Below are 25,545 nucleotides of genomic sequence, written 5' to 3' on the forward strand. Positions count from 1 at the left end.
TAATATATTAAATTTACCATAAATATAAAATATTTGAATTTTTTTACTAAAAATAGATATAATATGGATATACAAATTTCTTATTAAGTACCAAACCCTTTCGTAAAACTATTTTTTTATTAAAAAACTATAGCCTCTTTTTTTTTTAATTGAGTATGAGAGAGAACTGTAGTCACATCAAACATCAAGATGAAATACATTATGCAAATAGATTATTTAAATAAGATTCGCTTAAGTTAAACCCTTGAATTAAGGAATGGTATAGATAGTTGGATTTGTCCTAACAACAAAAGTTAAAAAGTTAAAAATTGTCTTTTCAAATTTAGTTTGATTGACACAGATATTATTGTAAATATTGAAAAATGTAGGTTTGAATATGTTAAAACGTATTATCCTTCTATTTATGGATTAAGGAAGGGCTATAGGTAGTTTTAGGCATCGTATATTAAAAAATAAAAACAGATATGATCAAAAATTATAACAAAATTATTTGAAAAAAAATTATTTTGTTTAAGTTAAACTTTCATCTAGGGGTGAACAAAATCTGATTCGATTTGAAAAACTCAATAAAAATTTCAAAATTTGAATTAAACAGTTGGAGTTATTTGAGTTAATCAAGTTATTCGGATCAACTCGAATAAAAAATTAAGTTTTTCGGTTTAACTCGAATATGAATTACATAATTCGAGTTATCCAAAAATCCGAATAAGAAAAAATAAAACTATGTCGTTTTGATAAAAATTCAAAATAATTAAATTAAAATGCAAAACTACGTCGTTTTGATAAATGTTTACCCATTAAGTTAAAAGGTAAAATCATTATATTGTTCATGTAGTTAAATAATCATGTACTTCGTCTACTAGTTAAATAATCGGTCCATCTAAACGTAACATTAAGTATAAATAATAGAATTCGTTAACTCGACTCGATTTGACTCGAAACTTTTTAACTCGATTCGATTCGATTTGAAAAAAATTCAAATTGAGTTTGGTTGCTAAAATAGGATTTGTCAATTCGACTAACTCGAAAATTTGTGACTCGATTCGACTCGACTCGATCGAATACTCACCCCTACTTTCATCAATGATATTTGAATTATTAATTAATGATATTTTTTAAACTGTTAAAAAATTCTAAATACTTTAAAAATATTAATGATATCATGTATATTTATTTCTAATAATTAAAATATGTATAAGCAATACATTTAACAGAATTTTTTTATGAAACTAAATTGATCAAAAGATTACAAGTATATAGATAAAATCACTATACTAAAGACACTAGATCCCAACAATCCAAGTACATCTTACTAGGTTTATCAACATAAACTTGCATAACTACTTTTTAGCTTTCTAACTTTTTTTTAACACGTTGGTCTGACTTCTAGAGCTCACGTTATAATTATTTTACTAAAGAATGTATAAATAAAAAACTTTAGATGTTAAAAATGGGGGAATATAAATTGAAAGGTTTTAGATAACTTTTGGGCATGCTTTATTTAATTAGGAGGAGAGGGAATTAATTCAATTAACAGCATTTAACTTGATTTCACCATCTGCGAGTGATGAAATTAAGTTGCCATTTGATTTAGGTAGCTGAATGATTCTAAAATAAATTAAAAACTTGAGAATGCCTGGAATATTGTTAGATGAACTTCACTACACATGTGGCCATTCGTTCAAGTATGTAAGTTGATTTTGTACCTTAAGAAGCTCATAATCTTTATATTTTAAATTTTAAGCAGACGTGATAGTTTGAGATTATGCTTAAAAAACACATTTTAGGATTTTGGGAAATAACAAAGATAATATTTTGGACAAACTTTTGTTAATTTCCTTCACAGAATTTTTTGTCCAAACCTCAAATTAAGATTATTTTCTTTCAATATCTACAGTTATATACTCATTTAAACATTCAAAGAATAAATACTAATGATGATTGTACTTTCTATATACTTGAAGAATAGAGTTCAGTTTGATCATTTTAATATTTTTCAGTATTCCTATGGGCATGAATCCCTCCCCACTAGTATTCCTAACGACATGGTGCTAGCATTTGACTTTGATCTCTACCTGTTTTGCTTTCGCAAGGCAAACATGATCGTCACTTACTTTTAACTTCACGTGATCCGCGCGATGTGTGACTAGAATTTACCTACTTTTAACTTTGATTTTAAGGGTTCAAGTTAAGGGTGATATTTGTAAAGTTTTAGTTGACTTGGTATTCAACTCTGATTGAAACTTTTTAATGAAAAAAAAAGTCTAGCGTCAATTACTTTCATATAGGATTGAAAAAAAAATCCTAAATAGAAAAAGCAAAACATCAATCCAGATGATGTTATTTGAACGATTACTTGAATAGTATCTAATGTTATTTTTCATTTATAATTAATTTTAATTTTTATAATATAATAATAAACATTTTATATTGAAAAATAACTTTAAAATACATATTATTTTTTATTTACTTTAATTTTTTTCTAAAGGTTTACGTAAACTCTGAAACTTAAGCAAATAACTGTAAAAACCATAAAATAAAACCCATTCTATCAAAATAAAATCTAAAAAAACTTAATATGAAAAAAAAAAAAACTAACCAAAACTGAATTGAGTTATCAAGAATAAAAAATTTCAAAAAAAGACTTGACCAAACTGAACCAAACCACCCTCAACCATTCTTTCCCTTGTTCACACACACTGTTTAGGAAAATGAGGAAAAGCTGCTTTTCAGTGAAAAAAATTAAACTCATGAATACATAGTCTCAACTCTCAAGTTACATAAGTATGCATTATAAAGTACTTAGCAGAGAATTGTCCTGCAAATATACTACTTGATTTCATAAGATGGTTATAGGTACTAAATAAACAGGCACCAACCACATACAAATCCAAAAAACCCATGTACCTGCTTTTCTGAAGTAGTGATCCGTTAAACATATATACTACTTACTTTTGGTAACGGGGAGATACACACCTTCTGCAGCCAACCATACATTGTCAACACGTTTTTCTCGAACACCACAAACCTACACCAAAATGTTGAAATGGTTGAACATACAAAACAACTAGCAAAAGCCAACAGAACTTTAGAAGAGCACATTTTGGCCAACTGCCTTCACCATTAACAGTTCATTAACAGAAAGACGTTTTTAAATTTAGAAAAACGATGAAAAGTAAGCTTTTGCACTCACTGATGAGCTAGCACGTATCAAATATTACTAATTAAAATACGAGTGGAAGGAAAATGTATTCATATTATATTAATATTAGAATATTTTTCCATCCTCACCTCCTGTTGTCCACCAGCTATTCTGGCATATTTCTTATCATGACTATGGAGGTAACCACCAGTGTCCACATGTTGAAGCCGGATCTTTTGATCTTGCTTCCAAGTCTTCCCACTTCCCTCAATAATGAGCCTGATGAGAATTGTCCAATAATGAAATACCAGCAAAACAGAAAACCAGAAAGATACGCATAAATTAGGTAAAAGGAAAATTTTGGGTCTCACCTCCAGTAATCACCGGTATCTGATTCTGATTCTCCTCCAAAGCAGCTAACCTACACCAACACCATATGATGAAGTTACTAAGTTTGTATTCAATGAATAGAAACCATGGGCTTTACTTTTGAAAGTTATTAGTTACCTGTTAACAAATTTAGAGGTACATCACCATTTACAGACATCAATGAAATTAACTTAAGTTGACAAATTTGAGAAGTTTCAGTTAAGACTGGCTGTTGAAAAATGTAAAAGATACTAACCTCTAGGTTTCCTGATATTGGAGATGCATGCAAATGGCTATGCAGCCATTTTCTAGTTCTCATGTGTTGCAACCTAATAATTGTTCCACTAGGAATGGTGTCTCCTTGTTTTGCAGATGTATCAGGTTCAGGCCTAACAATCTGCAAAGCATAATCACAAATTAAATGGAATGATGATGAAATATACTCTTATCACACAATTAGTAGAGAAGTTGACTGCAAAATGTAGTAAAAGCCCAAACTTTAATTTAACTTTCTCAAGTGATCTCAAACTATAGCAAGAAAAGGAATGTAGAAACAAAAACAAAAAAACTAGCCAGTATAAACATAGAAATCGCAAAAACAATGGAAGAATTTCATGCTTGAACCATATCATAAGAATTCTAAGTGAAAGACGCAAATAATATATTTACAGGGTTAATTGTGCCAAAACAAACAAAAGTGACTATTAACTTGGAAATTTCATTGATCCACTGGATTAGTCATCAACAAAAGTCCAATCGCAATCAACAAAAGCAACGCTCAACATTTGCAATATTAAGAAATTCTAACTCCAGTTCATCTCATGAATTGCATCAAATAAAAAAATTAAAAAAAATTTAAAATTCATCATAATTAAATACCAGCGTAATATCTCAATCTCAACCTCCCTAAGAATTAAAGAGCTATTCAGTTAAATAGACTCGTTAATCACAATGATACGTGTAATTACAAGCAATTCCTACCGAACCGACTCCAAATCCAATTACATGAAACATTCGGAAACTACTCTAAAACATCTGATAATAGAGATAGAGAGAAAGAGAATACCCAGTAGCTGTTGGAATCATCAACATTAGGAAAGCCGGTAACAGATTGCTGTCCACTTCCAGAACCGTACGGCACATCGTGTGAATGCAGCCTAAATTTCGTTTTCTCGTGCATTAGCTTTAGAACCGTCCCATAAGTAATCTGCTCCCATTCATTTTATTTAATAAAATTAGGAAGCAAGAGATGCTTTTAATTATATAAAGAAATAAGTGAAAATAGAATTTTAAAAACCTCAACGTTTTGGGAAGTGGAGGAGGAGGAGGCGGCGGATGCGGAGGAAGGGGAACCTTGATCGAGATCGAGAGATAGGAAGAGGAAGAGAGCGAAACCTAAGAATCCCATCGCCATCAGGAATAGTAATCCGATAAACCAATTCTGTTGCCAAAATGGATAATCGACCGTCAGACTCTTTCTAGAAGGTTCTGTTCGATCTTCTCTGCTCGCACCTGGACTTGAAGAAGGTGGTGGTTTTCTGCGAGAGAGGGCTTGCGGCCCCGACGGCGCCACCGTGGAGGGAGCTTTTTTTCAGATCTAACGGAAAGTCTTTAACGGTTTCGTATTTTGAAGGATTTTAATGGATCTGGCTTGAGACCTGGAAAGTGTAGGAAAAATGGAAAATGGCTTTTTGAGAGGGAAGATGAATGACATTTGACACGTTGGAGTCACACTGTATGGGCCAATAGGAAGTTGACATATGGAGAATCGGTGATGTGGATGAATTTCGTTGGTTGGAACTAGGGTTGACTATTGACTTAATTGAAGTCGGGAAATTGTTTCTTTAATTTACCCGCTTTAGTGAACTTTTGGGCCGAATTTGGGTTTGAATCCAATCCAATCTTGGGTTAAAGATTTAGCTGATTAGATATAGATATCTATGTATAAAACTAATTCTTTTGGGAATTATTTGGAGTAAATAGGGATAGTTTAGGTATTAAAAGTTAGGAGTAGGGGTAATTTAGGTATTAAAAATTAAAAAGGTAATTTAGATATTTTAATAAAAATGATAATTAATTATTTTAATTATTTATGCTTTAATTTAGGCTAGTCTCAAAACTGGCTTGAACTTGAAATTTATTTTTTTGAACTGGATCTTAGCTCATGAATACTTCTAGATATAACCTAGCATAAGTATTTATTTAAAATAAAGTTATATAAGTTGTTATTATTAAATTTACAAATTTTTTGGACTATTGACTCAAATATTATAAAGTCGATGTTAATTATGCAAATACAAAATGTTTTCTTACACTATATCGTGGGATATGATACCGTTTTAGAGAATGGTACAAGACACAAGCATTATAGATAGCTCGCGAACTCTTTAATTTTAGAAATTCAAGGTTCCGAAATGTGATTGAGAAGACATTTGTTGTTTTAAAAAAATATTTCTCGTATTAACAACGTCTTATTAGTGTGGCACAAAAAATTGTTAGATCGTAATAACATGTTGCTTATTTCATAACTTCAATCATAAGTGGAACCCTGATGATTGATACTTCAAATAGTATATGGAATATGAAGATCTTAATAATATAAACAAAAGTATATTCAAATTCAAATGATGATGAACTCAATTAATGTTTAAAATATGATGAGAGGGGTTAAATATTAGAAAAAGGGGAAACCCAACAAATATTCACTGAAACAATTAGATAAAACCGCATATGATGTTTTTATTATCATTAGTATTATTAATCACTTTTTAATACTAACATAATACATATAATGATTTGTTTACAATTTTGGTTCTTGCTTTGAAATTATTTTCATCATAATATATAGATTAAATAATTATGTAATTACAATTTGTACTACCAAACATAACATAAATAATTACGTTGTAATTACACTATGTCAGCCAAACATATTTGTCATTGAATTACTCTATGCTGTCTAAACAAGCCATTAGTAAAAACTTTATGTAAAAGAATCGAGCCAAACAACAATCGAAGTTTGTTTAAACTTCCAATGCAATCAAAATTTTTTCAAATCGAATATATGGTTCTTAAAGCATCAATCAACTATATGCCTAAAGATATTTGTTAGCTTCAATAAATGTGGACTTTAACCTCCTTTAATTTAGAGCGGAACTTTAATATAGAATCAAATAAAAGAGACATTCTAAATACGATATTATTAAAAAATGAATATATTTAATTAAAAAAATTAATCATATTGAAAATTTTAAAAAATCTCTACTTAACTTGATATTCTTTCATGTTTGAATCCAACTCAATTAGTTGCTTTTAAAAATCCTTAAGAGTATGTTTTAAAGAGTCTAGTTTTTTTGGGTAAAATAGATGCCAACATATATATGACAAGTTAGACGATACTCTGAATGCTAAGTTAAGTGGCAATTAACGTTGCAATTGAAAAGTGTAACCTGCATTAACACCTTATATGCTCTTGTAACAATATGAAATCATTTATTGTCAAGCTTCCAAAAATAAAAATCATATATCTATTTATTTTTTGAATTTATTAAGGCAATGCCTATAGAGTATACCTACACCAGGATGAAAACTATAGACAAAAAAAAATATATTTTACAGATGAATTTTTTTAATAAAAAATAAATTGTTTTAATTATTATTATTTTTTATATTATGCACGTCCATGTTTAAAATTCATTACTACTTCCTTAAATGATGTTATCTTAAAAGTTTGAACCCACACGTTTACTCTTTAAAAATATAATATATTTTATTATTATATTCAATCACTTATTAGTATTTTTAATTACTAATTTAATTATAAGTAAAACATAATCTATATATAGTAAAAAAATCCGAAGTTATTAATGTGCAGCGTTACTATTTGGTATATATACTTATTATTAATTTAATTATAATACAAAATATAGAAAAAAAATGCTAAGTTTTGTGTTTTGGGGGTTGTTGGAGGGGGTGGTTTAAATAATGGTATAGGATGTAAAATTGTTTAGTTGTATTGTGGAGCGTTACTCATTACCAAGTAAGTCTTTTATTTCCTAAAATGCAAAGAAAATCCAACGGCTCAGGTAATCTTTGTTGTCCCCACTCCTGAAAATCGAGGGTGGATTTGAAACTGTAATTTAACTCCAATTTATAAAGCAAGGCGGAATCCGAGCATAAGCTATTAGGACTGTCCTTTAAAAGCCCAAAAACAGTTGCACAAAAAAATCCGACATAAGGAAGTAAGGTTTAAAAAAAAAAAAAACCTACTTTTTTATAAAGTATAAAATATTCATTTATTCTGACTGTACTTTCTCTGCAAAAGTTTTTATTCACACACAAACACACACACACAGAGATATACACACGCATAAACCTTACTCATCACTGTATCTCTTCGCTCCCAAACAACCAAAAACCCTAACTTTCTCTAGAGAAAAACTCCTTTCTCTCTAGCTGAATTTATCTGTTGTGTTTTTGAGTTAAAAGGTTTTCAATGGTGTGAAATCGAGTCTTTAGACAAAGATTTTAAAAGTATCTGTTTCTGTATGTTTAGGTATATAAAGTGAAAAAAGCTATGGCGCCATCTGATAAAGAGTTGGAGCTGTTGTTAATGGAGGCTGGAAACAAGCTCCTTGAACCTCCCTCCTCAGTTGATGAGCTCATCACTCTCCTCGATGTAAGCCCTAGTATCTTATTTTAATCTTTCTCACTTAGTTCTGTTTCGTTCTTTTGGTTTTATGTTATGCATGTGGTTTTCATTTTGTTTTGTCGGTGACTGAATATTGGTTTTCTGAAAGTAAAGTAAGCTGCATTGGCCTCTTCGTGATCTACGTTTTCGTTTGTCCTAAAGGTTTTGTCTTTTTTTGTTCTTGGTTCTGTATTTTATTTTCGTGTTGAATTATGCTTCTGCCGTTACTGTTGTAATCTTGAATAAGTTCAAAAGTAATTGCTAACTATTTTTCTGTTCTGCCTCTGTCTATAGGTACCATTAACCACTCTTGACTATTGCCAATTTTCAATCTGTTTTTTAGAGATGTGCTATGAATTTGCCAAATATTTGATGTGTAGTCATTTTGCTCTACTATGGTTTCAGTGCTAGAATGTTGCACGTATTTGACTGCAAATCCTATGCAGTAGCAGATATGTGGCTGAAATTATTTGAAGTTCTAAATTTTTTTCAAAATTAAAATTGCGCGCTAGTGGTACTTAATGGTTTTTCAAATTTAAGCGCGTGCGCGCGTATTTTGTGTATATATATATGGTGTAACAGTCTTGATTCCTCCTAAAGGGAATCGCTGTATAACGATCTTGATTCCTCCTAAGGGGGGTCGCTTGAGCTGCATTTAAGTTAGTGTCTATCTACACGCGTGCTAGTCTTTTTTTGTCCATATGCGGCGTAACGGTTTTGATTCATCCTAAAGGGAATTGCGGCGAAGCGATCTTGATTCCTCCTAAAGGGAATCACATGATTTGCATTTAAGTGAGCGTCTATCTACATGTGCGTGAGATTTTTTGTCTTGATTCCTTCTAAAGGGAATCGTGGCGTAACGGTCTTGATTCCTCCTGAAGGGAATCGTTTGAGCTGCATTTAAGGGAATCGTGTACCCTTGCAGTTGGCTGTATTATGTTTTAGGTCTGTTTCTTTTGTAGAATCTTATTCTGTATAGGCTGTGCCTTATGCTTGCATTTTTACATTTTACATTGATGGTGATTGTTTGCACTTTTCTATCCTCTGTAAACATAGCAAGTTGAGAGTTTTCTTTCAAGGGTGGAACAATCACCAAGCCAATCAATGCAAAATGCACTCTCTGCTTCACTTAAAGCATTGATTGCAGAGCAGCTTTTCAGACATCCTGATGATGATGTCAAAGTTGCAGTTGCTGCTTGCATCAGTGAGATAACAAGGATAACTGCACCGGATGCTCCTTATCATGATGACCAAATGAAGGTACTTTGAGTTCATTGTTTCTTTATGCCCTTGCAGATTCCATGATCATTTTAAAACCCATTTTCTGCACTGGAAGTACTGGTTCTTCTTAATGTGTATGCAGGAGGTCTTTCAACTGATTGTATCATCGTTCAAAAATTTGTCTGACAAGTCCAACCGCTCATATATTAAGAGGACCTCAATTCTTGAAACTGTTGCCAAAGTCAGATCGTGTGTGGTGATGTTGGATCTTGAATGCGATGCTTTAATCATTGAGATGTTCCAGCGTTTCCTTAACGGGATAAGGTGCAAACCGAGGCCCTGATTGTAGAGATGTATTCTCTTGTTCACATTTGTTCATATGCATAAATATTTGGCCATTATTTCCTGCCTCATTGAGTTCTGTGTGCTTTATAAGTTTTCAGTTGTGGGAAGATTATTGCATTATCAAATATAAAAAAATGTTGTCATGCTGTTATTATATTCATCCTTCTGCAGCGCTACTTTACTAGATTAGATTGCTATTGTAAAAGAGAATAAAAAGGTGGTCTAGTATGCTATTCTCTGCATACATTCTGAACGTTTGTTTTCCTTGTGGTTCTTCTTTTTTGGCTTTTAAGAGATTATCATGCTCATACTGTCTTTGCATCAATGGTGACAATTATGACCCTTGTGTTGGAAGAAAGTGAAGACATATCTATAGAGCTGCTCTCCCCAATCTTAGCTAGTGTAAAGAGAGATAATGAGGTCTGTTACTATGAGTCACTTACTACCTGTTCTCTTCTGCAATCTTGTTTAGTTCACGTAAGGCATCTATTTCCTCTCAGGAAGTTCTTCCCATTGCTCGGAGGTTGGGAAAGAGTGTGCTTGAAAACTGTGCATCAAAGCTGAGACCTTACCTAACGCAAGCTGTAGAGAACTCAGGCAACTCTTTTGAAGATTATAGTAGTGTAGTAGCTTCCATATGCCAAGTGGCACCCAGTGCTGTGGCACAGAATGATGCTGCCACCAACAAACCTGTGGTAATTATCTCCTTTGTGTCTGAATAAATTTTCATAAATTCTTTTTGTTTGAGGGCAATTGTAGTCTTTTTTCTTGGGTTCTATATGTATTTCAGCTCTACATTGTTTGTAGATAGATTAGATGCTACTTGATTATATAAGGTTTAGAGGTTGTTTATTTAATTTTTGTATGATACTCTGTTGTTGATCCGTTTTTGTGTCTACTTTTTCAAATCTTTTGTTCAAGACATCCTTCAATAGTTTTTGTCTTGTTCTGGGACCTTACGAATATGTATTATGTTTTATTTGGTGAGCATAGAGTTGAATAAGTCACCTTAATTTTTTTTCCTTTTGGATTAATTTCTGTAGGATGATAAGAGCAAATCAGCAGAGGCACCTTTGGACAATGCAGTGCAGGCATGTTCCTTTCTTATATTTATTGTCATTTTTCAGTGTCCCATGAGTGTGCGCGTGCGTGTGGATTCAAGTTCTTCCTTATTTTTATTTTATTCGACTGTTGTTGTTAGAATTTGATACTTCAAACAGTTATTCATGAATGCTCAAATTTTATATAGGAGGATAAAGAGATTCCTAAAGAATCAGATTTAACTGAACAAGTTGATCTTGCAAATGAAAAGTCTCCCAAATCAGTTGTTAGAAATGGCATTGTTCAAACTGATGAAAACAACTCACTGGCTTCCTTAAAGAAGCAAGAGGAAGACCACCTTGCCAATAAGTCGGAGAATGCCAATACATCAACTGTTGCTGAACCTGATGAATTGGAAGGTGAGAAAGTGGTCAATTTAGATTCTAAGCTAGAGCAAAGCACCAAGGAAAAAGGGAGGAAATTCCATTCAAAATCAGCGAAACCTTCTGACAGCACTCATGTTGGTGGGAGGGAAGTTGAGACCTTAACTGACTATAAAGATGACAGCAAGGATGATGCTCATCCACCGAAAAGTAAAAGAGAGACGGATGTTCAGCCTTCCCTAACAAAAGCAACTAAGGATGAATCCAATGATGTTGCTTTCCCAACACCAAGTGGGACTGTACATGATGAGAGCCATTTGAAAAAGGCTGCTTTGCCCAAAAGGAAAGACTGCTTGAGTAAGGAGATCACTCCTGTTGAAGATGTCTCCAAGGAATCATCTGAAGTGGCAAGTGATTCAAAAGCAAAAACAAATAAACGACCGGGGAAAAAGGTTCCTTTTGCAGTTTCTGAGGCTAGTGCTCCAGCTGATGTAGATAAAACTAAGAAAGAAAGTGTCACTGCTTCAGAGGCAAAATCACTGAAATCCTTTTCAAGGAAACTTGGGGATAAGACAAGGCAAGCTCAGGGGAAAGTTATTCCTGAGGATGGAACAAAAATCTCGACCAGGAATGATGATGAGGTGATTGCCTTCTGGCTTTTAACTTGTAAATTAGCTATTCTATTGAAGTTGATTATTTGAACCTTTATCATTTACTATTTTACATTTTAGCTGTTCTGGATACTTCAATCAAGGGAATTATTGCCGTCTTATTTTTATTTAGGAAATGGTTGGTTCTCCAATGGCAGTGAAGCCAAATAAACATGATTCTCAGATGGATGAGACCGCTAAGACAAATTCCAAGAGAAAGCATACCGCAAGTAAAGACAAAGTAAGTTTGTAGGTACAAGACTGTTGAAGTTGTATTTGTCTTCTAGTTTTATTTTTCATTTGCTAACTTCTATATTTCCTTTTGTTGTTTCTTGCAATCATAACTAATGTCTTTTATCACACATTATTGGAATAGAGGCTAATACTTCTATATGAAGTATAATCGTTTTGTTTGACTCTGCCCATACAAGCTGCAATCTGAACATAGTTGAAGCAGTGATCTTGCATATCCTTCTTGTGAAAACAGTTGATTTATATTAGTTATTGATTCTTTGTCAGGCATCTGGTACCCTAGAATATGATGAGAATCTGGTGGGTTTGAAGGTGAAGGTTTGGTGGCCCAAAGACCGTGAGTAAGTATATATATTTCTGTATGCATGTTAATATGTGAATGTCTATCACATAGCAGTTTATAACCTTTATTGCCATGTTCTCACACACCCGACATATATTTGCTCCAAGAAAAATAAAATGACTTATGGAAAATGTTCTCTTTCAAATATGTGGCGTGTGCGAATGTAAGATTGAGCGTGTTAAAAACAGGTTAGAATATGAAGATGATAAAACCCCTCTTATGATGAAACAACAAGAAATTGGCATAGACAATCTGCAGTGGTTGTCTGTGATTCAAGGTTAACTACAGGTTTCCTAATCTTATGCAGCAAACTATTGAAAGCAGATCTCCAGAAAAATTGAAAGAACAAGGTAAAAGGGAGGCTAGAATATGATAACATTCTTATTTGCTTATTGGACTTCAACATCAATTAAGGATTGGGTTCCGTGTTGTCTTATATTCAAGTTGGGCTTCTCTACTTACTACTAATTGGTTTTAAGCCGAATGCTTAACATGGTATTGAAGTTCCCAACTGATCTCAAAGTGACACGTTAAGGGAGTGTTAAATGGTGTTACCCCACATGGTCATAGAGGATTGGCTTTTTATTGTCTTATAGTTAATCTGGGCCTCTTCTGTTATCACCAATTGTTTTAAGTAGGATCTTTACTAGCAAGAGTAAATAACATGCATCTGAAAGGGTAAATTACTTGGTTATTCTGAAAGATGATGTCTTAGGTTCCACGTGGTTATTTATTTGTTACTTGTCGCCTTGTACTTTTCCCTGGAATTAATTACTTCTTAATCAAGTCATATTTCTATTCAGATTTATTAAACCTTTGCCTTGACTGGCTTTGGTGAAGGAACTTAATCATGTAAATGTACATATTTATCAGATTTTCTTTATATTGAACTTGATTATGGTTCAGATTCTTTCTCCCCTTATCGGTGTTATTCTTTTGCAGATTCTATGAAGGTGTTATTCATTCGTTTGATCCTATTAAAAGGAAGCACAAGGTTGGCACTTCAATTAAGATACAAGTTTCCTGTTATGTTTTCCTTTTCCTGCATGTATTATCTGAGGTTTTGCCTCTAACTGTCCATCCTAGAATGTATTAGAATTCATTTCCCTTTGTTTGTAGGTGTGCTATGATGATGGTGATGAAGAAATTTTGAATCTTAAGAGAGAGAAGTGGGCAGTGATCTATGATGAGACTGCGTCAGAGAAGGTGGGGAGTTTCCTAATTTATATATATAACTAGCTTTTATTTGATTCATGTTCTAGGTTGCTAATACTTTGTTGAAACAGGAAGATGGGGCAGATCGTCCAAGTCCTGATGGTTTATCCGAAATGTAGGTGGCTTCTATTGTGATTCTTTAAAGCTAAAGTTAATTGACCCACAATCATGGTTTTAGGTGTTGCTGTTATGTATTTTGGCCTTGCATGATGAAACTCTGCTTGGTTCTTTTGTGCACTTTAAGTTGTGATACATCTTCCGTTCTTTAGCAGTCCTAATTCTATGTGAATCCCAGTGTTTTACTCCAGGTTTAGGGATTATTTTATTTGGTACTAGCTTTGCATTTTCTTTGCTCCTTTCCTGGTCTATTCCAGTCCACAATATCTTGGCTGGGCTTATCTTCTTGTTTTACTTGTTTTCATTTCCATTAACAGGTCTCAAAAGAAGAAAGCAAAAGCAGCTGATCAACCAAGCAAGAAAGCTAAGATGGATGCTTTGCCAAAAAGGTTATTGAATTCTTTCAAATGAAAGCCTTTGCTACAATTCGTTATTAATTTCTGAATATCTCAGAATTGGATGTCCCAGGGGTGGAGGTGCTTCATCTGGAAAATCCAAGGGTGCTGTCACAAAGTCTGGTCAAAAAACGAAGGAAGATGGTAAAGAGGATAGCTCCAAGAGTGTGGCTAAATCAGAAAATGTTACCAAAGCCAAGCAGCATACCCCTAAAAATGGTAGTAGATCAGTTGATGGCGCTTCAAAAGTAGGCAACAAATCCAAAAATGAGGACACTGGTGATACACCCAAGTCTACCAAATCCAAGGATGATGTCGCTTCAAGAGTAGGCAACAAATCCAAAAATGAGGACACTGGTGACACACCCAAGTCTACCAAATCCAAGGAGGATGTCACTTCAAAAGTAGGCAACAAATCCAAAAATGAGGACACTGGTGACACACCCAAGTCTACCAAATCCAAGGATGATGACAATGTTACGCCAAAAGCTTCCTTGTCAAATCAAGACACTTTGAAGACAACCGAGTCCAAGCAGGAAGCCCCCAAAGTTTCCTCCAATCCTAAGGATAAGCCTCTAAAAAATGATGGTAAACCAGACACTAATGGTACTGGTAAATTGAAATCTGGTTCATCAAAGGTGAAAGAAGGCGAGAGCATAAAAGAGAGCTCACCTGATTCAGCTGAGGTTGTGGAAACTGCAAAGCGGAAAACCCCAAGTTCATCTAAGGGACAGGGAAATGATCCCAAGCCTGCAAAAAAGCTGCGAGATGAGCCAAAAGCCACTTCACCTGAACCGTCATAGCCAGCCAAGATGGTTCTTGTCCATTGTCGAACTTATCTGAATCCTAGTTTTCATTGGAGCCTTTTTAAATGTCCACAGTGCAGCTAGCCATGCATTTAGTATTGACATATGCTTAGGCTTGTGGCTAGCAAATATTCACAGTTACTAGTGTTTTGTAGGGGTCAAAGTGTTTTTTTTTTCGGTTGGGTGAAAGAAATTCCTGTTATTTAAGGTGCAGCATCAGGATAGATTGGATTAGCCTTTGTTTTGTCTTTTGATTACAGAGCTGCTTAGATGGATTAATGTAGAACCTTTGTTAAAGCAGTGGTGTTGATTACCTTTTTTCTATCCCAAGTGATTGGATCCTGGCGTGCATATTTTACTTAATTGTTATAGCTTGCATGTCCCCCAAATCCAATAGCCCAATAAAAAGGGGCAAAGGACCTTCACTGGGTTCATGGCGTATTTATAATCTAAAAGTCTGCTTGCCCGGCAGATGGATAGGTGCTCGGATCTAACCATTCAAGGGTTGATCTTATCTTTCAGGAGAGTGTCTTAGGCGTGTGCTCTTCTACAGAGGTGACGACTGTTTATTTAGAAGCTTTCAGCAGCTGCTATTTTGAGTTGCAGCTTTGTAATGTGAACACGAGTGCCCACACTAAGGAGAGCTCAGTTTGGGCTTGTTTCAGGCCCTCAGGTGGCCTTTGATCCTTTGTAGATAACCCATATATAGATCCATGGATTTAGAAGACCCATTTTGTCTTTATTGGGCTTATTTTTCGGTGTTCTAACGAAATTATATGTTATTTTAAAATTTAAAATTTTACACAAATGATTAATAATATACATAGGAATAACTTATATCATGATAATACTAAAAAGTATAGTTTTTTGGCACCAATAAAATAGTGCCACATCATTAAATTTTAAAGATAACAAAGTAGTATTATACACTCATTTATATCTACTATCTTCTCCAACTTAATTTAACTTTAATTAAATTACTTAAAATAATTAATTTTTTAAATTATAAACAAACATATTTTATTCTTTTATAAATTTTAAGCATTTTTTCCAGAATAATATTTTTTTTGCGCAACCATTTTTTTTAAATTAGCTTCTAGACAGTGATTTTTTTTTTCATTTTAAATTGTTTTCTGTTTCATATTATATATTTTTAAAAGTAAAAATTATATTACATTGAATCTTCACTAATAAGAATTGTGTAAATTTTAAAGTTTTTATGTTATTTGATTTTTTTAATTTTAATTACTTATTTAAAAAAAATTAGAGTTGGAGAGTAGGTTAAATATGGATGGGTGTATAATAATAATTTTATACCTTTAAAATTTGATGATGTGACGAAATTTTATTAATATCTAAAAAAATTATTTTTCAGTTTTTTCCATATTAGATTTGTGGAAGCTTAAATAAACAAATGAAAATGTTCAATATGCGATTCTAAGTTTAAAAAAATTTGTATGTAGGGTTGTAAGATTTTTAACACAGTTCCAGATAAGGAGAATAGAAGTTAATTTATATATATTGCTTACATGGCTTTTATACCATTTTAAATTTATCATGAGTAATCATTATAGACTCTAATTATATAGTAGCCCTACTCAATTCATAAATATGAGTAATCATTAGGATTTAACACTTTAGAACAAAGTGACTTTATTTTGATTAATATATTGAATCATCCAACAACGATCTAGCATGTTTATTACTTTTGTTTAATTCCACAGTTATATTGTATGTTAGAATATTGTACGTAGTCAATATTTTATTACAAGAAATTATTATATTTTAATTAAAAATGGAGTTTTTTTTTAATTTGATAAGTTTAATATGTAAGGACTCTATTTTTAATGGTGGCGAAAAAATCAATTTTAGGGTTAAATTTATTACACCGAGTTGACCGAAAATTAGAACCGAATCATGATGTGTCGAATATGGAATTGTAGGGTCAGAATTAAATTAGATCGATTAATAATTATAGTAAAGGGACTGAATCACGAAATATTATCATGAGTGTGATTTAACTGAAGAAATGGTGGAGGCCATAAATGGCAATTAAATCATTTATAAATATGACTTAGTGGGTTAGCATGATTCAAACCGTTGATTGCCACTGAACTTTTGCGGAAATGATCATGGCCATTGAGTAATTTAATTAGTTAAAATTCATATATTTAGTGGGGGCATAGTTTTCATCTCCTCCTCTCTTCTTAGTCAAACCAGCAAGCAAGAAGGAAAGAGAATCTAGTGTTTTCCTCCATTTCCCGTTTTCAATTATTTGAGGTAAGTGTGGTTTTCCACTTGGTTTTTAGTGAATATTTAGTTTATGGTATTGGATGATTCCAGCCCAATTTTTATACTATAGAATTGTTGAAGTTGACCTAAGTTTTAATGATTTAATTCATGGTAGATTAGTGACGGAAGATGATAACTTTAGATGTAATTATGAGATACTGGTAGTTGGAGGTCCTTGTAGTATAATTATGAAGTTGGATTTAGATTCGATTGGGTAGATCGTGAGATACAAGTGTGTCAAATATTTGGGTTTTGAAGGACCTAATTGATTAAATGCATTTTTTGTATAATTGTTATGTTTTTTATGATTGATGTGTGTAACTGATAATTTTTTCGTAATCAGATTTATTGAACGTAATAAAAGACGATGTCTATATATAGAGGGACTAGGGAAAAGCAAGAGTCGTGGATAGATAGAGACCTCAGTTTATGCTAACATGTTTTGTTTCCAATCACATAAAATAATTAAATATTTTAGCTTGTGGATTTATTAATGTTAACTATTGTTTTGATTATAATTTATAATTGTTTTCTAGTAATTTTTAGATTAATGATAAATAAATGAGTAATTCTTGTTGATATGAATAATTAAACACACATATATATATATATAAAAGATACTTTGGAAGATAATATATATAGAATTAAATGAAGCAAAGGGAGTAAGTTGCAAAATATTAATATTCTATATTACGGCTTAGTTTAGGAATGTTTCTCAAAAGTACTTTTGAGATAAAAATATTCTTGCTGCTTTTTGAGAGAAAAAATAATTTTTCCAAATTAAAGATTGGCCCCAAATCACACTTTTTTCAGAATTTAGAAATTAGCTTCTTCCAAGAGTGTTTTTTTTTAAACATTTTTAAACTAGGCCTACGAGTAGAAAGCTGTAATTGAGAATTGACATCTTATTAAATTTATGCGTATATCTATGTTTGTTCTCTCATAATTTGTCTTCAATTTATAAATTAATAGGTAGCATGTTATAATTAAAGGCATTGTGCTCGAAATAATAGATTTATATATATATTGTTCTGGATTGATCTTTTGATTGAAATCAATATTTTACATTACTGTTTTATTTCACTAATGTGTTTGCAACAATTGACGGTAGCATGTTTAGAGGAACATATAAGATCAATTATTTAATTGGATTAGATTATGTCAAGATGTGTACATAAGTGTTTTCTTTGTGATAAAGTGATGTTATTTAAATTGAAAACAATTTGATATTTGTTTAATACATGTATATGTGTTGGGTATAATATCGTAGCATTATTTGTGTTATAATATGATGTGAAGTATGTATATATGCAACTACTCGATCTCGGTTGTGATATGTCAGGATATACATATTTGTATATACTTGAGATGATAATATATTATGATGATAATGTTAAGTCATTCAGTTATAATTGTTTTGATGAATTATTGATAAAAAATATTGCCCTATTAACGGTTTGGATAGAATTACGAGAATAGTTGGCATGCTATAGGGTCCATTTGATTGGCGAGAGATTCAGCACTTCATGTGTTATACTTGATTTATATTTGATTCAATGCTTTATGCATGTTTTACTTGATCTGACTCAGTTCCCTGAAGGTACGAACGTATTTTGGTGTGTTGGTAGTTAGATCTATATATCCATCCTCAAATCTGAGTCGGTTAATGAAGCAAAATCAATAGCTTTATTAAAGATGAAAAAAACTTATTTAGAAAATTAGATTTAAAAAAAAACTATAAAAAATTTTAGAAAACAAAGAAAATCCAAAAAAAAAATGAAATTTTTTCTAAAAATATCATAAATTTCAAAAAAAAAATTCTAAGAATACTTGAACATCTATTTGTCCATATTTATTTTGGAACTACAATATTTTTTAATAAATATATATAATATAAGGTTTCTTATTGGATATCAGTGTCATGTCATCATATTCTAACAATATTCCACCTTAAGTATCAAGGTGCATGCAATGGCCTCCAAATTTAAGTATAAGTTAAGTCTCAAAATAAAATTCAATATCAATTAAGTAAAAGTTCCAGAAATAAAATATAGATTTTTAAAAAAAATCATGTGAATTAATTCAATTAATTTAATTAGAATTTTATTATTTTAAAATATTCTAATAATTTCTCGAAATAAGTTGGTCAAGTTGATAAAAAAATTTAATAAATAAATAAATTTGATAATTTTTTTTAAAAATTGAGGTGACATTACCAATTTATCCATTAGATATGATAGTTGATAATAGTGATCCATTTTCCCACATAAAAAATGCACTAATTTTGTAGTGTGTCGATGGAATCTAATCATATCATATGATATAAATGATACATTAATAACTAACTCTACTTAAGACACATATATCGATGAATGAATGCATGAGAAGTTGGAACATTAAAATGGAAACAAGTGGGGGGTGCAGTCCATAAATTTATATAGAATTGGTGGCAAGGGTTGGCCTTGGAATAATGAGTGGTCCATGATGGATCCCTAACCTAAAGTTGCAAACTTTGAAGTTAGTGTTTCATTATTTAAATGTCAGTATGTAAATGTTAGATCAATGTGGGACATTCGGCCCTTTAAGAGCGTGGTCTCTACTTCCCATAAATATAATATAATATATTATTTTAAAAATAATTAAAGTCCTTTCCAGTCTCCCTTACCTTAATTTCTATACATCATATTTTACACTGTTAACTACTGCATCTTTTCAGTTTTTAATATTTCTTAATTATCGGACACTTTTGATTACAGTTAAATTTTTTTATATAATTATTAAGTGAATATTATTTATATTAAAATATTAAATTAATGAATTGAAAAAATAATTGAATTTTTGAAATAAAAAAATTAAAAATAAATTTTAAATATATAAAAAAATATAGATGATGTGAGGAATGAGATATATGTAAATAAAGAAAAAAAATATTGATTAAAAGAAAAGGGCGGGTCCAGACGGTCCCCGCCCTCTAAAACCGTATTTCAATAAATAAATGAACCGATGAAAGGTTGAACCCAAAGCTGAATTTTATCTTTTAACAATTAATCATTGTCCGGACGTTATCTTGCATTTTTCTTTTAAAAAAAACATAAACAGCTAATGAAAATGAAACTGTGATGTAACCTTTGGATAAACAGTACATTTATTTATAATTATTATAAAAATAACAAGAAAATTAAAATTAAATATTATATCGTGAGATAAAAAAATAAACATTTCCCACTATCTATCTAAAAACGCCCGAAGGAAAAGAGCTAACGAAAGCCCTAATTAACAGAGCTGCCGAAGCAGCAAATAGCAAATCAAAGGTGGTGGATGTTGGGATTTGAAGGATAAGACAGATATACCCTCGGAAGGCAATCAATATGATTGGTCAACCCTGACGGTTGTACTAACCTCAGCCCGTACTAGGCAGTAGGGGGTGCTACCTGACACACACCTCCCCTCCCCGAACGCCTCTTCAGTTCATGTTCATTATTTTTTGGACTAAATTATAAAGGAAATATTTAAAGATAAAAATATACTTAATAAGTCTTTATATTATTTTTATGTTTTAAATTTAGTTTTCATTTTATTTATTTTTTAGATTTAAAAAATTCAAATATGGTTAATATTATTAAATTCACCGATATAATATTTTAAAATTAAAAAAAATCAGTCAATAATCATATAACAAAAATATATTGTAATAAACTTAAATTTAACAAATAATTTGAATAATATTTGCAACTCTTAAAAATTACATATAAGATCATGTTAACAAGTGTCTTATTAAAATATAATAAAATATTAAAAAATAAATATTTTTTTATAAAAAGAGAAAACATAACAGTTTTTTTAAATGTTATTTATGAAATTCAAAAAAGATATACTACCGGTATATCAAATACCAAGCCTAAATAAAATAACGAATGAGTTGGGTCTTATAAATAAATCAGATTCTAATTTGATAATATTATAAAATATTTAATTACTAAGATATTCATATAAATTAAGGCAAATTATGAACATCGGAAAATGGGATACTCAAATTGTGAGTACAAGACTATAAACAAAAGTATAAAAATGAGAAAATAAAACATATTAAAATATGAAATATAAAATTATTTGCGAGTATTTTCTAAAACAAATTTATTTAGTTTTTAGTTAAAATGATAAATCAACTAAACATCTCTATCGCTTTATTTTTTTTTCATCCTATACATTGAGTATTTTGTAAAAGAAAAAAAAATTATTTTAAAAAATTTATTCAAAAAACAACTTGAAAATATTTTAAATTTTATTTCAAAAATAAATTATTATTTAAAACCATTTTAATATACAATATCTTAAGGAAGTGGTAAAATATTATCATTTTTTAATTAAGTGAAAAAAGAGTTAAAAAATTTAATTGACTGAAAATTAATATTTTTAACAACTTAATTTTAAGAGAATTTTTTGTAAAAAAATATAGAAAATAATAAGTAGATAGAGACCTATTTATCACTTAATAGAGAATAAATTCAATTATTTTTATTTTATTTTTTATTTAAGATTATATTATCATTTATCAAACAATCTAATTATACTTGTAGTTTAATTTTAAGTAAAATAATAAAAATATTTTATAACTTAAATCTAATGTTTAATTTTTCAGTATTTCTTTTTCAACGCTTAATTTTTTTCAACTTTTATTTTTTTTTCAATTTATAAACTGATAAAATAAGTGCTGAAAAAATATGTATTGAAAAAAGACAGTAAAACATAAGTAATAATAAATTTGAGGGTAAATTTGTCTTAAAACGTGGGTTCTTTATATTTTTAATAGTATAAAAATACTCTTTATAGTTTTTTTTTTGGAAGAATTTGACTGGATTTTATTGATCAGAAACAAATAACAAAATGGAGAAGAGTTTCTATAAAACTTTGAAACTAAGACCTAAGAAAAGATAAACTAATAAAAAAGGAGAAATGGCCCCCAAAAAAAGTAAATGGCCCAAGATAAAACTAAATAGAGAAATGGGAAACCTAATCCAGTCACTGTCAACAGCTGGTACCTATTAATTGTTTGTCTTTTCGAATCTCTATACGAGCACTTCAACCGATAGCAAGTTCAAAAAAATCTTTCATTTCTGCTATCCTTATCTTTTCAGATCTTTTGTGGAGACTCTTCAATCTGGGCGTCTTAGCCATCTCTCCTTCTGTTCTCTTTGAAGGTGGACGATATTTGCTCCCTCCATGTACTTTTGTTATCATTTTCGTAATGCTTCTTTTGCAAGTTCGTAGGCATAACCATTTCCTAATCTTTGAACAAACTGTAAATTGATTTCTTGGAAATGTTGTTTTTTTGTTTTGAATGTACCGAATAATCGCTCCTAGAATTGATTTGTCTGTCGCTGTTGAATTACTTTTCTTTATGACCGTTCTTGAATCCCCTAAAATGTCTATTGATTGAAAACCCAATGAGATCTCCAACTTCACTACTTGTAACTTTGCATGTTCCTCTGCCATGAACGGAGACGATATTGTGGAGTGGATGACTGTTTTCAAGGCTAAAAACTCACCCATCTCCCCCAAACCAACAGACCCGAAGCCGACCTTGAGTATTCACCATCGAAATCTACATCAAAATAAATAGGTATTATCGCGTTCCTTTCTTCCCATATCTGTCTTCTACCACTATCTGAAGTAAGTGGTTTCTCCTCTGACCCATCGATCTTTGCTATATAACTTTGGACTCAGTTTAATAAATCTCGTCCTGTTATTATTTTCCCCTGGTGAACTAACTGATTTCTTGAACTCTAGATTGTCCAAACGGCACAGCAAAAAAATTGGTATTATTTGTTGTTACCCATGGTGAAGACCCAGGTAAGCCATTCCCATAAACCTTGAATATTAGTATTAATGGCCCATGAGAGATTTAAATTATGCCATGTCTCTGTTATTGTAGGGCATTATGAGAAAACGTGGGTGCTATCTTCTTTCGTATTTTGACATCGAGGACAAGAAATGTTTGCAGCCACTCTTTTTAACCTAAGATTTGTTAGAGTAGGAATAAAGTTTTAGGAAATACGCCATATAGTGATAGCAATTTTTGAAGGGAGATGTAAATTCCATAACTTTCCGTAGAAATTTTTTGTTTCGACCTCTATTAAATAAGCACTAAGATCCATATTAGCCTTTTGTAATAGTTTGTAGGTGCTTCTGACTGAAAATTCCCCAGAATGTTCTCCTCGCCAGACTTGAAAATCATCATGTTCATCTTCTGCCAAAGGAATTTGTAGAATCTTCTATGGTATGTCCACTTGAAAGGTACTAACTATTAGATCAATCTTTCATTTACTTGTTAAAGCATCAATTAGGTCCGAAACTAAATCTATTTCTACATTGTTGGAATTATCATTAATTCTATCTGTAACAACTCCCAGTAACCACCGATCACTCCAAATAGATATTTGATCTCCTCTACCGACTCGCCAACAGAGGTCGTCTTGCAATAACCCTTTTGTTACCCAAAACTGTGCATTGATAAAGTCTGAATTTGGGTAGTATTTGGCTTTTAAGACCCTTGCTAATAAAGAATTTAGAAAATTAATAAGGTGTCAACCTTGTTTGGCTAATAAAATGATATTAAATTGACTAAGATTTCGAAACACCAAACCACCATTTTCTTTTACGAAACAAAGATCCTCCCAAGCATACTAATGAATACCCCTTTTGCCATGATCCTTCTACCATTAGAATCTTGCAATAATACTTTCAAGATCAACACACAAAGATTTAGGTAGTAAAAAACAGGCCATTGTATACGTCGGAATAGCTTGAAGAACAACCTTAATAAAAACCTTTTTCCTAGCTTGGGAAAGATGCCGAATACTCAAGTTGTCAATTCGTTGTTTAAATCTATCCTTTAAGTTTCGAAAATACTTTTTTCCTTCTTCCCACCATATTAGGTAAGCCAAGATAACGTTCTGGGTCATTTGAGCCTCATACCCTGAGTATACGTGTAACACCCCTCGCCCGCATCCGACGCCTGGACGGGGTTCGAGGTGCTACCTAACTTTTACTAACACTTCCATACTAAACAGGGCCATGAAATCTCAAATAATTAGAAACTTTTCTTTTCTCATGCAATCTGTCCTTTATGTGAGCTTACGAGGCCCAATACATGCATTCGGGGTGGTTCGAGACCCAACCGAGAACTCATGAAAAACTTAGGAAATCTCTTGTATCAAGGCTCCACACGCCCATGTAGGTATAGAACACACGCCCGGGTGCTAAGAACACGCCCGTGTCCCGAACCCATGTCCAAAACCTGGACAAATACAAGGCTATTTTCCAAGCCATTTTCTCACACTCACAACACATGCACGCATACTTATACAATAGCATACAACATGGCAAAATTAGGCACTTAAACCTTCCTAACATGACATGACCATGGTAATTTCACATGCAACCATTACAATAAGTTTTTCTTTCATCTTTACCATATTAATGCTATAGCTATCAACATGTCATCAAACCTCATGTCCATCACAAATCATGCATAATCATATCCACAAACCATTCATGAAGCATTATTAACTATTTACCAATCACTTAATCTTGCATTAGTTATTAGCTCATCAATGAATCTCAATTCAATCTCTAGGCATACATGTTGTAAGCCACATCACAAGAGATAATAACATACATACATAAGAATAATCATATGGGCCCATAACGATATTAGCCGACATAGGCCAATTTACATGACTAATATTACCTTAATAACAAGCCAATGCTTTTGGCTAAATCATAATATTACATACTCACATTAAAACCCTATGCATGCCATAGACTAGAATCACTGGAGTTTACTTACGCCGATAGCGTTAACTCAACAGTGTGATAATATCTCTGACGGCCTCCAACCCGAGCTAACCTGGAAACTCTAGAAAACATGGGAAAGAAGGGGGGGTAAGCTTTCGCTTAGTAAGTTCATATGAAAACAATAAGCAACTCATTAACTTGTTTTATCAATGTTTACAACATATTCTCAAGTTCACTGCAAGCTGTCTTCCTGAGCAATAGTCACTAAATTATTTATATCTAGAGCTACGAAACTCCAAATTAAGTTCCGTTAATTTTCCCTGAAACTAGACTCATTTATATTTCTTTCATAAAATTTCCAGAATTTTTGACTTAGCCAATTAGTACAGTTTATTCCTCAAGTTTGCACCTGATTCACTATCTGACAGTTTCAACCCTTCTTAACTAAAGTTCAATTATCTCATATTACAGGATTCGAATAATGTTC

At 31.7% G+C, this 25,545-nt stretch overlaps 3 protein-coding genes across 3 annotated transcripts in view; 2 read left to right on the plus strand and 1 right to left on the minus strand.

Moving 5' to 3' along the window:
• Positions 1-2,702: 2,702 nt before the first annotated feature.
• LOC121231989 (stromal cell-derived factor 2-like protein) lies at positions 2,703-5,195 on the minus strand. Its single transcript, XM_041117236.1, has 6 exons — positions 4,809-5,195; positions 4,578-4,718; positions 3,768-3,908; positions 3,514-3,563; positions 3,292-3,421; positions 2,703-3,028 (listed from the first exon to the last, which is right to left on the minus strand). Exons 1-6 carry the CDS (start codon positions 4,923-4,925, stop codon positions 2,945-2,947), a joined length of 663 nt encoding a protein of 220 aa, XP_040973170.1. The 5' UTR covers positions 4,926-5,195; the 3' UTR covers positions 2,703-2,944.
• A 2,541-nt stretch (positions 5,196-7,736) lies between these two features.
• Positions 7,737-15,293, plus strand: LOC121231990 (protein IWS1 homolog A). The gene is made up of 14 exons (XM_041117237.1): positions 7,737-8,189; positions 9,258-9,461; positions 9,565-9,746; positions 10,061-10,187; positions 10,268-10,462; positions 10,811-10,858; positions 11,017-11,832; positions 11,975-12,082; positions 12,361-12,434; positions 13,379-13,430; positions 13,556-13,642; positions 13,723-13,766; positions 14,086-14,157; positions 14,237-15,293. Exons 1-14 carry the CDS (start codon positions 8,088-8,090, stop codon positions 14,964-14,966), a joined length of 2,841 nt encoding a protein of 946 aa, XP_040973171.1. The 5' UTR covers positions 7,737-8,087; the 3' UTR covers positions 14,967-15,293.
• A 1,833-nt stretch (positions 15,294-17,126) lies between these two features.
• The window catches only part of LOC121231991 (uncharacterized), a 29,866-nt gene continuing 21,447 nt past the window's right edge, over positions 17,127-25,545 (plus strand). Inside the window, exon 1 of the mRNA XM_041117238.1 lies at positions 17,127-17,249. The gene's annotated coding sequence lies outside the window, so the exon portion shown is untranslated. The remainder of the gene's footprint in view (positions 17,250-25,545) is intronic.

The sequence above is a fragment of the Gossypium hirsutum genome, chromosome A07 (assembly GCF_007990345.1).
Source record: "Gossypium hirsutum isolate 1008001.06 chromosome A07, Gossypium_hirsutum_v2.1, whole genome shotgun sequence".
Taxonomy (NCBI): Eukaryota; Viridiplantae; Streptophyta; class Magnoliopsida; order Malvales; family Malvaceae; genus Gossypium; species Gossypium hirsutum.

Bases quoted from the DNA above. Each gene is read 5' to 3' on its own strand.
- LOC121231989 (XM_041117236.1), bottom strand. From the start codon at position 4,925: ATGGCGATGGGATTCTTAGGTTTCGCTCTCTTCCTCTTCCTATCTCTC. The intron at 4,719-4,808 runs GTTTTTAAAATT...GAATGGGAGCAG, and splicing joins CCACTTCCCAAAACGTTGAG to ATTACTTATGGGACGGTTCT. The intron at 3,909-4,577 runs GTATTCTCTTTC...TATGCTTTGCAG, and splicing joins ATGATTCCAACAGCTACTGG to ATTGTTAGGCCTGAACCTGA.
- LOC121231990 (XM_041117237.1), top strand. From the start codon at position 8,088: ATGGCGCCATCTGATAAAGAGTTGGAGCTGTTGTTAATGGAGGCTGGA. The intron at 10,188-10,267 runs GTCTGTTACTAT...ATTTCCTCTCAG, and splicing joins GTGTAAAGAGAGATAATGAG to GAAGTTCTTCCCATTGCTCG. The intron at 13,767-14,085 runs GTAGGTGGCTTC...TTCCATTAACAG, and splicing joins CCTGATGGTTTATCCGAAAT to GTCTCAAAAGAAGAAAGCAA.